This window comes from Callorhinchus milii, unplaced genomic scaffold, assembly GCF_018977255.1.
Source record: "Callorhinchus milii isolate IMCB2004 unplaced genomic scaffold, IMCB_Cmil_1.0 Scaffold3, whole genome shotgun sequence".
Taxonomy (NCBI): Eukaryota; Metazoa; Chordata; class Chondrichthyes; order Chimaeriformes; family Callorhinchidae; genus Callorhinchus; species Callorhinchus milii.
The window spans coordinates 29,678,251-29,690,922 of NW_024704744.1; the positions used below are offsets into that span (position 1 = coordinate 29,678,251).

Consider the following 12,672-nt stretch of genomic DNA (forward strand, 5'->3'; position numbering starts at 1 on the left):
ATTCTACACCAGCTTTCAAGTATCAGTTTCCTACCTTCAGTCGAGGAAAGATTTAATTTCTTGACGATTCTTGACAATGAGGCCTAAAATGTTGAAAATCATTTTGTTTAAGAAATATTAGGTATTTTAGGTATTATTATTAAACAAATTGTAAAACATTATTATTATTATAAGGAAGTTTACAGGCTGTTTTTAAATATTAAAGCAATCAAAAACTGGTTATTCACTGGCCAATTATCCACAAGTCTATTTACTTACAAACATGATACCTTGGAATTAAAATCTTCGAAAATTTAATATTGGAAAAAAAAATCAACTTCACCGAGCCTCCTGGTAGCAATAGCGCTACTAGTAACTTGTGCATATGGTACAACTTCCCCTTGTCCACAACTAGATTATTTTTAGCACAAAGGCAAGTGCTTAATATATACTTTTGTGGAGCATTGATAGAAAAAGATAGACGATACAGAGATTTTACATAGACGATACAGAGAATGTCATAGAAAGAGACAGAGAGAGAAAGTTAGAGAGACTAAACGGAAAAGGGAGAAAAGAGAGTCAAAGGCATACTAAATATAAAGAGAAAAGATTACGTTCTGTTCCCTCTTTTGGGCCAGCCATTTCTGTTACCCTCAACAATTTATAATAAACTTCAGTTTGTCAAGATCTGGATCATAATCCCATCTCTAGCAATTCTTTTGCACTCTTGGAAGAAATACAAGAAAAGGCTTTTTGGCTGATTCCTCTCTGCTCTCTGACTGTGCTTTCTCTGTGTCTTTATTTGTTATTACAATGCTTTCCTTCTTCAAACTTTCCTCTCTTATTTTGCAGCTTCAAATATATCTCCCTCCTCTCTGTAACTTCACTTCAACTCATTCATTCTGAGGACCTCAAGACTATGTAACTTTACCTTCTCAGATTCGATATTGCTTAACTTACCGGAAGACTGCATGAGCATTCGAGACTATCATTTGGAGCCAGTTTGGTAAAAGGACATGAAGTTGGTGATGACCTTTCCTTGGCATGAGTAGGGTTAAAGATAGGTTTCTTCAGAAGATGATTCAGGCTCCCATGAGATCCATTGTTAGGTGCAGGGGTGATCTCCAACAAATCTAAGGGAGGGAAATAAGCAATATTAAATATAAGGAGGAGAAAATAATGTTCAGTTACTTTTACTTTCATCAATAACAACTTGCACTTATATAGCGTCCTCCACGCAGGGTAGCGTCTCAGAGCACTTTCATTGGTGTCAGGTGAAATTTTGACCAAGCGTAATTAAAATCAAATATTTCACATATCTCCAGGGTATTCTGGTAGATACATATCGGCAAGATTTATTAAGAAGTGCTTTTCTGCATGTTGATTAGTGAGTGCATATATGTATATCTGTTTACTGATGGGTTCGTATAATAATAATAATCCTTGATTTGATATAGCACTCTCATGTTGGGAGTACATCTCAAAGTGCTTCACAGGATCTCCTCCCAAATCTAATGACTTTTGTTGGTAAATATAGGTGACTATCTGCAAGGGTTTATTGGTGGGTTCTATCTGCAGGAGAGATCTTTACCTTTATCTCAATAATGTGATATGGCGCTATATCAAATGCAAGGATTATTATTTTACTTTTATTATTAAATCATGGAGTTGGGTAGTGTGGTGTATGCCTGGACACAGTAAGCTATACGTAGTCAATCTGTTTACAGTTGTGTTCCCTTACAGGTGGTAATGTTAATTATTGACTGGGATTGCTAATGGAGTGCAATGTACCGCTATCTGTTAATTAGCACCAGTGTTATTTATCACATCACATGTACACGGAGATTTCAATGATCCAATAAACTTAAGGTTGGAGAACACAGTTTGTGATATTCAAAACAATGTCATTAAAGGTTACTTGAAGAAATGTAGCACCAACTCCTCTACTAGTTATATAATTAAAATCACTTGATGACTCAAAATATCTTACAATAAACATAAAAATGTTCAGGTCCTTACCACACATCAGATTATAGATTTCAATATTGGCAAATGGTTGAACTTCAGTGTTGTCTTTAAACCCAGGTCCATAGGCTATAAAGAGGGCCTTCAGTTACCAAAGAAACACAATGATTACCAAATCACTTAAAATGAATAGCACGTCGTCAAAACATCTCAAAACACGTCACAGGAAGTGTTGTAACTGTATATTTTGTATTTTGCAAATGTAAATAATACAAAATATTATTTAATAATAATATTATTATTACAATGGAGTCCTGTAGCTCAGTGGTTAGAGCATTCGCCTTGCAAGCGAGACTGGGCTCAATTCCAGGCAGGGCGAAACCTTGAGCAAGTTTCCTTACTCCACACGCCTAATAATAATCCCTCCAAAACAAAACAGTAATAAATTGGTCATTTTCAATCCACGACTGTTTGTGGGACACTGCTGTGTGCAATTGGCTGCTGCGTTTCGCCCACAAATATACGGTCAATTCACTTTACAGTCTATTCTGTGAAGCGCTTTAAGATGTCGAGAAGACGTGAAAAGCGCTATATCAAATGCAAGGATTATTATTATTAATAAGAGTACATCATTATTATAAGTACAAAAGGTATCAAAATTAAGATTTCATTTTCTTTTCTGAGTGTACTTATTTTTTGACAAAAGCTTGATGTTGTGATGGGAGAATGGTAAGGTGGGTGGTTGTTCTGGAAGGATGAGATCAAATGAGCCAAAGGGCCATTTGATTCAAACATCATACAAACTGATCTTTGTGTCCTTTGCAAGGGAACGATGCAAGATACAGTTCTTAGACATCTCGAAGACGTGATAAGGCGCTATATCAAATGCAAGGATTATTATTATTACTACAACACTCACCCTCATGTTTTTGTATCGATTATCAGAGCCGTGGAATCCCCCAGTCAAATACTTGATAGAACCATGTTTCCTGAGAAAAGAATGTAACATGAGTTGTCAATCTCTTTTGGGCTGATCAGAAACAGAGGGAATATGGTGCCCTCTTTCACTGTAACATGAACTATTTTTCCATGATGCGCACATTTCTGTTGAGCTATTCCAGTCTGGACACGTTTGTAATAAATAATCACTTTCTAATGTTACCAAATGATACTGAATTCTACGATGATTTAAGTCGTCCCCCAACTGGTCAAGATGATGGCCACAAATTCCTTCCCCCCAGCTCCTATATCTGACCTTAACATTCAACCACACACCCACTACATCACATGGAAAAAACCTTGCAGACAATTCCCAATCACCCAAGCTAATTAAGCAAAAACTCAGAAATCTTTACCTGCATTTCTCCCATTTAAACGTTGCCATTTTTAATAAAATAATAATAATCATTGCATTTGACATAGCGCCTTTCACGTCAGGGGGTCCTCTCAAAACGTTTCACAGGAATTACTGTAAATGGCATTGACTGTGCATTTTGTAGGTGAACGTAGCAGCCAATTTGCGCACTTAGGGTTAGGGTTTGCACACAATAGAAGTCGCTGGGAACACTCAGCAGGTCAGGCCTTCTCTTTTTGTTTCAGATTTTCAGCATCTGCAGTATTTTGTGTTTTGCACACAATAATGTCCCACAAACAGCAATGAAGAGAATGACCAATTTTATCACCAGGAGAAACTTCCTTAATATGGCAAGGGCTCCTTGCATTCTTCAGTTAACAGGGCTTATGTTGTTTGACTAACTATATATAAAAAACATTTGGAATGGTGCCAAAGCCAAGCCATCCTCAAACACTGTGATGTGCATATCATGATAACAATTTTAATCTGTTTAACCTAGCTTGGTATGTCCATGCCAGTAAGACATTAGAGATCAGCCAAGCTGTACATTTCTAGTACTGCTTTCAGGCTGAAAACAACATTAATAAAATTACTCAAATACCAGGAAAAAATGTACTGCCATTTTTAGAGCAACTTATGTCAAAACATCGCAAACATGCTTCACAAGCATCTACTGTCAACTGTGATGGTTGCTTATGCAACACTCTTACAAACAGTTATAAGGTGAAAGCCAACTCATGTGATTGTTGACCAGGAACCAGGAGAAATTTCTTCTCTTATCCAAAGAGGGGCTATTACAATTCTTCAGTTGCAAACTACGCAAAGTTCTCAATTGAAACCAACTCACAGCCCAGCCTGCCACTGTGGGTCCAAATACAAATTAACTTCTTCAATCCTTAGGCTGTTGGCATAATGGAAACGCTTTGGCAGGAAACGTTTCAGGTAGGGCTTGAAATGCTGACCAGGTAATCGGCACTAAAATAATGAAGGAAAAGTTACATATTAAGAAGAACATGCTTGCTCACTCACTCACTAACTGCATTACAACTATGATTTCACATTACTAAATTATAAATGTTTGAAAACATATGAGAAAAATGTAAAATTCATCTTGTATTTTAAAAGCCCTTTGAGTCGTCCTCCCGACGTGAAAGGTGCTACAGAAATGTAAATTGTACTGTATTGTAAAATAGTGCAAAATCCACTCACTGTAAGTTTTCTTACAAGACCTTCAGCATCAACTGGAAAAGACACAATCAAATTGGAACTCATGTTTTTATAGCATTTTATCACATCAAAACACCTCGCAGTGATTCATAAGCAATTATCAAGTGTGGTGACTTAAACAAGTGTCTCACATACAAATTTTCTTTTGAGTGAGACTGTTTTTAATTAAAAACAATTCTCCTTTGAAGCTGCCTTCACCATCCAGGAGGACAAGCTTGAATCCTGCAGTCAAATGCATATCAGAGGAGGTGCAGGAAAGTGACTTTGGCTGACAGTGAGTTTTCCTCCCTCTATGTGAGTACACAGTATCCACTCAACATCCCTAAGAAGAAATTGCTAAGGGTACCGATCACAATCTACCGCTCTCAATTCTATACTATTGCACCGTATTGCATACTACTACACTGAACCCTATTATAACTTGCCATGACCTGCTTTGTATTCCCCCACCTACGCAACATTGCCCGGTTCCGCCACTGTCATCACACTCCAGGCCACCGAGACCCTCATACAGACATTCATATCATTCCGGCTCGACTACGAAAACTCCCTGCTTGTCGGCCTCCCCAATTCCTCCCTCCATAGGCTACAGATCATCCAGAACTCTGCAGCCCGTGTCCCCTCCCGCACCAGGCTCTGCAACCCTATCACCCCCATCCTCACCTGACTCCACTGGCTTCCCATCACACTGATGATACAGTTCAAGATCCTGGTCCTCAATTTAAAAGCCCTCCACGGCCTTGCTCCCCCCACCTCTGCAAACTCCTAACCCCTTACCAACCTGTCCGCTCCCTCCACGCAGCAGGTTCTGGCCTGCATCACGTGCCCCGCCTTGCCCACCCCACCATCGGCCATTCTGCCCCCACCCTCTGGAACTCTATCCCGCAGATCCTCCACCTTGTCCCCTCTCTTGCCTCCTTCAAGACCCGTCTCAAGACCATCCTCTTCAACTGTGTCTTCAGTCACCCTTCTTCCCCCCATGCCTCCACCCTCCCAGATCCCGACCCTCAGCTCGGGTTGGAAACACTGATTGTTCAGCCTCTTGGGACGTCCTCCTGACATGAAAGGCGCTATACAAATGTAATTTTGTTGTTGTTGCTTCATAACCAACCACTATGTGTCCTGAAGTCAGTGAGGTTACACCCATAGTGGATAACAATTCCAAACTGCAATTTTGACCAACTCGTTTTCTGTGTACCTATTATAACAAGATTAGTTAAACAATTAATTTGATTTTTTTTACTGTTCACCTTTTTACTTTTCAGGTCAATCCTTTTCTTTTAAAAAAAAGGAATGTGGGGAAAAATTCCACCTGGGTCTAGATTTTTTTTGTGTAGTATTTTAAAGCGTACAGAATTTGACAAAATGTTGAATTCTGTCTTAGTTTTGAAATGTGCTTTCCTGCAAGAACTTGCAGAAAACCAGCTTCACATTAAGACTATATTTAAGAATTGGCCAATTTGTTGGTGCTCTGAAATGCTGAAGAAAAAAGGGAGTATGAGGTCAATGGTTATTATCAGACAGGTATTACATGTTTTTTACATTCTTAGCTTCTACAGAAATGTTCCCTTTATTGTTGATGTTGGGGCACACATCACATTGATCCTATTGTCAGGCTCACAATCAGATTTTTTTGGCATGAAGCTGCTTGCTGTGTCTCATTTAACCATATATGGTCTGTGGGAACCTTATATGGATTTTGTGGGAAGGCAGATGCAAATGTCAAAGAACAAAGTCCACACTTGTTTTGGAGACCTTTCTCAGGCCTCTATTCAGCCTACATTGTTCCATCAAAAGCAATGTTACTATTGTCTGCAATTCCAATGCTAATATCAGAATTACTCACATGTGAAATAGTCCTTGGGGACATTGCTTGGTCTAATGCGAGGAGCTGGACCAGAACCCATGTAGAAGTCGTCAACGTTGTCCACGTAATTGCTCATATATTCAATCCTTGAAAAGCTAAATTCTTCCATTCCTGCAACGTAAGAACGACAATAATAACAAAACTTTAGATTTATCTTTATCTTTCAGGTCAAGAGGATATCTCAAATCACTTCACATTGTTAACTGGAAGCCTGACCTTTTTTGTTACAGTTTTCCTCTGCTTCCCAATACTCTCCACTCAGAATTCTTCTCTTCAAGGCAGAGACTAACTCACTTTCATTATGGACACACGGGCTTTCCAAAACCTGATGTCTCCCTTAAAAATAATCCTTCCTCTAGTCAGTAGAAGTTGAGGCCACCCATCAAGTCCCACCAAATACCCAGGTTGCTCTCTCAGCACACAGTGGACCTATGATTTCCAGTTCTGCACAGTACTGAAGCTCAGACACAATATACAACAACAAGATTACATATGTATAGCGCCTTGCACGTCAGGAGGACAGTCCAAGGCGCCAGACAGAGTACAGCATTTATTATATATATATATATATCTTTGATACTTTTTTAATAATACCTATTATATTAAAGATTTTTTTCAAATTTATTGTGTCCAATTATTTTTTCTAATTTTCTTCCTAATACTGGATGCCTGTCTAATCCTGTCTCCTCATGTGAAGGTACAGTTCCACAGGCACTGGTGACCCTCCGGTACCCTGCCCTGGTGACCATTGTTCATGCATGAGCCTTGACATTGAGTGCTGGTAGGCCACATGATTGTAGAGGGTATTTCAGCAGTGCCTCAGATTTGGAATGAAAGCTGTTACACAAGTGCATAACAGAGGGTGCTATAGAGGGACTGGGAGTTGGGTAGACCAGCTTAGGCCAGCAAACTCAGTACTTTCGGGTAGTGGAAATCTGGAACTCTTCCCCCAAAAAAGGCTATGGATGCTGGATCCATTAAAAAAAAATTTAAGATTGAGGTGGATAGATTTTTGTTAGCTAAGGGTATCAGGGATATGGGACAAAGGTGGGTATTTGGAGTTGAGTTACAGATCAGCCATGATCTAATAGAATGGTGAAACAGGCTCAAGGGGCTGAATGGCTTACTCTTAGTCCTATGTTCCTAAACCGGGAGTTGAACCAGCAAGCTCCTGATCCGTTAGCTGCAGCTCCATTCATTACACTTTCAGGGGCTGATATAATAATTCTTCATCAATCCAGCCTAACGCTGGCTGATCACTCAGCAGCATTGACAGTGGTCATGGACTGATCTGAACAGGACAGGGGGAAATAGTGGAGAGTAAATACACCAGAATAACTGCAGGTTTGGTATGAGAGACAAATCAAATTGGTTATTTACTATATTAGTGAAGGCTCAGGCTCCGTACCGTGGTCAGATAAAACAATCAGATTGACACATCGATGCAGGTTTCTTTGTTTAAGTCCATCCATCAACATGCCCAACATCTCATCCACCATCTTCAGTTTTTTTCCCACCTGCACATCAGGAGAACAAAAAATGCCACAACTTCAGTGCACAAACCTGCATAATGACATCTCACTTATGGTGTTCACCAATCGAATTCCTTGCACTAATGGTGAAGTTTGGTTTTGAATATTTTTTAAAAATTCAATAAAATGACTGGTATCAAATCCCCCAAAACAGAAAAGTGCAAAAAAAAGACCAGAGTAATCTTTTATTTTCCAGTTTTCTCCCCTCCTCACCTGAAGGAAGTATGCTCCCGAGCACTGTTTGCTGGTTGTTAGTCTTGCTCAGCCATTGTCTAGGCTTTGTGAGTGTTGGCATAATCCCTTTTTTATTTCGCCTTGCCTCACTTCACACGCCTGTCTAACTAGCAGTAGGTAGGAAACCGGTTCGTAGTCGATTGGTGGGTCGCTTTTCGGGGGTAATAATCTAATCCCATCAAAAAAAGGAATAATAATAATTTGGTCAATCAATCCACGACTGTTTGTGGGACACTGCTGTGCACAATTGGCTGCCGTGGTTCACCCACAAAATATACAGTCAATTCACTTTACAGTATATTCTGTGAAACGCTTTTAGACGTCTTGATGATGATAAGGCGCTATATCAAACCAAGATGCTGTCCCACATGAAGGGCGCTATATAAATTCAAGTTATTGTTGCCTTTAACCATAGGGCAGGGCAAATAATAATAATAATCCTTGCATCTCATATTGCATTGTCATTGAGATACAATAATAATCCAGGCATTTGCTATAGCACTTTTCACGTCTTCTAGATGTCTCAAAGCGCTTCACAGAATATAAAGTGAATTGACTATATTTGGGGGTGAACACGGCAGCCAATTTGTAGCACAGCAATGTCTCATAAATAGCTATGAAGTGAATGAGCAATTTTATCTGGGGCATTGAAACAAAAACAGAAGTCGCTGGGAACTCTCAGCAGGTCCGGCAGCATCTATAGAGAAAGGAAAGTGAGTCAACATTTCGGGTCACAACCCTTCATCAGAACGCTTTTCTACTGTTCTGATGAAGGGTCATGGACCCGAAAGATTGACTCACTTTCCTTTCTGCATAGATGCTGCCTGACCTACTGAATGTTCCCAGCGACTTCTGCTTTTGTTTCAGATTTCCAGCATCTGCAGTATTTTGTGTTTGTTTATCTGGGGCGTTGTTGGCCAGGACACCAGGAGAAACTCCCTTGGCTTTTTGAATAGTTCCATGGGATCTCTAAAGTATACCTGAACGCCAGACGGACAAGGACGGCATTTCCAATAATGCGCTACAGCACTGCATTAGAGTTAGCTTAGACTCTGAGCTCAAAGTCCCAACAATGGGCTTGAATCCACAATCTCTGACTCAGAGGTGAGAATAATAATCCTTGCATTTGATATAGCGCTTTTCACGTCTTCCAGACATCTCAAAGCGCTTCACAGAATATGCTATAAAATGAATTGACCGTATATATGTGGATGAAACGGGGTAGCCAATTGGGCACAGCAGTGTCCCACAAACAGTCGTGGATTGAGTGACCAAATCATTATTGTTTTTTTCTTAAGGGATTATTATCAGGCATGTAAACACACAGCCTCTTCCAGTGTTTCTACTGTACACACAGCCTCTCCTGTATACACACAGCCTCTTCTAGTGTCTCTCCTGTATACACACACAGCTTCTCCCAGTTTCTCTCACTGTCCACACACAGCCTCTCCCAGTGTCTATCACTGTATATAGACACTGATAAGACAATATATAGAGAATGCTACTGATAGAGGCAGGCTGATACCTGTAAGGTTTATAGTCAAACCCAATTGTATCCTCATGTGATCTTCACACATGCGTAGCTTCAAACAATTGTTCCTAATGATTGGAATCTTGACTAATGCACTGCTGACTCGGGAGTAGAAATCCTGACTGATTCATTTTTTCCTACGTCAGGGAATTCACAGCTCCTTTTTCACTCCCCTGAGGTCACCACAGATCAAGAGCCAAACTTGGGACCTCTCTAAAAAGTGATGTGAAGAAAATCTGGACTCGTATTCTGCTACTTCAATTGTCACTTGACCTCAAATTATTGAGTTACCAGAGAGGGCTGAAATGAACTTACTTCATTACTATTAGGCCCAAATTGATGTCCTGTCGAGTCTGGTTCCTCAAAGTACAGGGTGTACAAATCAGGCCTAATATAACAAGTAGATTAAAAAGAAGAGTTATAAATTAATCCTCTATAACTCATGAATTGTCACATTTGATACTTTATTGTCTTCTGGTATTAGAATGTTTTCTAATTTCTTGTTTAAAATCACTTTAAAGCTCTACAGTACCCCAAAATCACAAGTAAAACTACAGTGCATTATGAAGAATAGCTTACAGGTATAAGACCATACGATCTTTGCTAGGCGAAAGAATACCAAGGTCCAAGGTCCATCAGGTTCGCCTTCCACCATCCTGGAAATCACTTGACATGTCGTGTCCCAAACTATATACTGTTCTTTTTGCTTCCACCATCCCCTAGGGAGGATGTTCCCTAGGTATCTCATTACCACTATTGGTTTCAATAGTTACCTGTCTTTGATGGGCAAATCAAGCCACTGAAGAATTTCGAAAATTCTTTTTTCAAATGTAATGCTTCTGAACAAAAAAAACAGAGATGTGTAAATGCAACATAATAATATAGAACCCTTTGTAGCATGATGCTGGGGGTTGTGATGGCAGACTTCTTGGTCATCAGATCACTACTGATATTGCTTCCTGTGTGTTGTAACATGCGCAAGATGTGCACGAAACACTGCTAATATCGCTTCCTTCATAAAGCATAGCAGTGACTGAATAACCTAGAAGTCAGCCATTTTTGTTTCACACTTACCAGTTGCCATTTGAAGCACTGATGGGAACTGGTGCATGGAATTTGGACTTGGTAAGTAACATTTACTCTGGGTAAGTAAATGTTGGGCTCCATGCTTCAGATTATTATGAAGCGTGTTACAACAGAGCTTTACTGTATTTTGTTTTTGAAATTTGGAATTACATGCATAAAATAAATTAGGGGAGGGGAAAAGTTACAGAATGTATAAAGAAAAGAACTTATTTTTAACAATTTTTTTTGTATATTCTGCTCACCTTTTATAGATTTTGTAAAAGTTTGGGTAGGTTCCATTTATGGCGACCTCAGATCCAGGCCAGAAGAAGATGCCACTCTTCAAGCCCTGATACATAGCTGTTAGCCACAACTGTAGAGAGAACAAATGATAATAATTGACTAACTGTAGGACCTCAGTTGCCCAAACTTAGTGTGATTGTTACAAATAATTCTCTAAGGCATAAAATAAAGCTTTTCCATTCCTTGTTTATTGTAAGCTATCATAACGTCCTGGAAACTATGATACAGTAGAACCCTGTTTAAGGCAGTAGTTTTGGGTCCAACACAGTAGTAGTGGGTTCATAAAACCTCAACTTGTCTTACATTAATAATCCTTGCATTTGATATAGCCCCTTATCACGTCGTTGAGATGTCTCAAAACATTTCACAGAATATTTACTGTAAAGTGAATTGACTGCATTTTGTGGGCGAAACATGGCAGCCAATTGGACACAGCAGTGTCCCACAAACATGCGTGGATTGAGTGACCAAATTATTATTATTAATTTTTTGATGGGATTATTACCCCCTGAAAGCAATCCGCCAGTCGACTAAGAACCGGCTTCCTACTTACTGCTAGGTAAACAGAGGCGTGTGGAATAAGGAAACTTGCCTAAGGGTTGCCCTGCCCGGGAATTGAACCCAGGTCCTCTTGTTTGCATGATTAGCAGTCTCAATCGACGCATACAGTAAAACTCACGTAAGTGTATCAGTTGGAACCATAACATTTAATACGACTTATGTGGAATCCGAGTTGCAGGCAGACTTTAGAACTCCTAGAAAATCTGATTTAATCAATAATCTACATTACGCATGCGGAATTCAATGCAGCTTGTATGTGCACATGTGGTAATTTGTCATTGCAGTCGATAAGTGCGCATGCAGTGATGGGTCAAGACTACATTTCTTATGACTCAATGCGTCTTCACCCGTCACCACATGCACACTTATCGGCAAACATTGGAATTGCATTGAATTGCGGGAAATTAAGTTCTTCTGCTCCTACGTCGATGGATGAAGACCATGTTTCCCGTGGTTCAATGCAGCCGGCAGGTAAATGTGAATATCATTTCCCGCAATTCCCGAGACCGCCACAAGAACCAGACTACCGAGTTTCCTGCAAGGTCTACGATAAGCGTCGGAGTAATGCAGGGTAGAGGAGCGACGTTACGAGTAAAGAGGTGAGTAATACAAGTAAGTGTAAAGAAATCTCAGTGGTTTTGATTGGAAACTGAATAGTAGAATGTACAACTTGAGACGTTTAACAATTTATTAAAATAGGGCTTATGTGAGTTTTACTGTACTTGCATGAAGTGAAGTGAGACAACGTAATCCATATTGAGCCAGCTGGCTTTCTGAATGCATTTTGAATGTTTATTCAAATAAACATCTGGATCCACACCCCAATCACCCAATGGCCCAATGACTGAATGTGTTATAACGATATTCTACTGCACAATAAAAATAAACAGGTTTTCAGGTGGGACTTGAAAAAAAGGGAGACTACAGAACAATACTTTCACATACACTAATGCAACAAAAGGGTTTGGGGTTCTGAAGGGAATTTTTCACCGAGAAATCTATTTGCACAGAATAGATAATCTCTCCTCCTTGGGCGTGGGAGGTAAGCTGGGAC

General features: G+C 39.7%; 1 protein-coding gene across 3 annotated transcripts in view; it reads right to left on the reverse strand.

Annotated features, from left to right (window-relative positions):
* The window catches only part of LOC103182285 (venom phosphodiesterase 2), a 45,730-nt gene that overhangs the window by 7,658 nt on the left and 25,400 nt on the right, over positions 1-12,672 (reverse strand). For 2 of the 3 annotated variants that reach the window (XM_007899236.2, XM_007899233.2), the window contains 11 exons: positions 11,018-11,127; positions 10,463-10,528; positions 10,005-10,077; positions 7,801-7,909; positions 6,372-6,503; positions 4,508-4,539; positions 4,146-4,273; positions 2,864-2,933; positions 1,999-2,086; positions 940-1,112; positions 35-83 (listed from right to left, as the gene is read on the reverse strand). In XM_007899236.2, coding sequence (XP_007897427.1) covers positions 35-83; positions 940-1,112; positions 1,999-2,086; positions 2,864-2,933; positions 4,146-4,273; positions 4,508-4,539; positions 6,372-6,503; positions 7,801-7,909; positions 10,005-10,077; positions 10,463-10,528; positions 11,018-11,127 — 1,030 coding nt within the window. The remainder of the gene's footprint in view (positions 1-34; positions 84-939; positions 1,113-1,998; positions 2,087-2,863; positions 2,934-4,145; positions 4,274-4,507; positions 4,540-6,371; positions 6,504-7,800; positions 7,910-10,004; positions 10,078-10,462; positions 10,529-11,017; positions 11,128-12,672) is intronic. The other variant, XM_007899235.2, reaches the window with a different exon arrangement.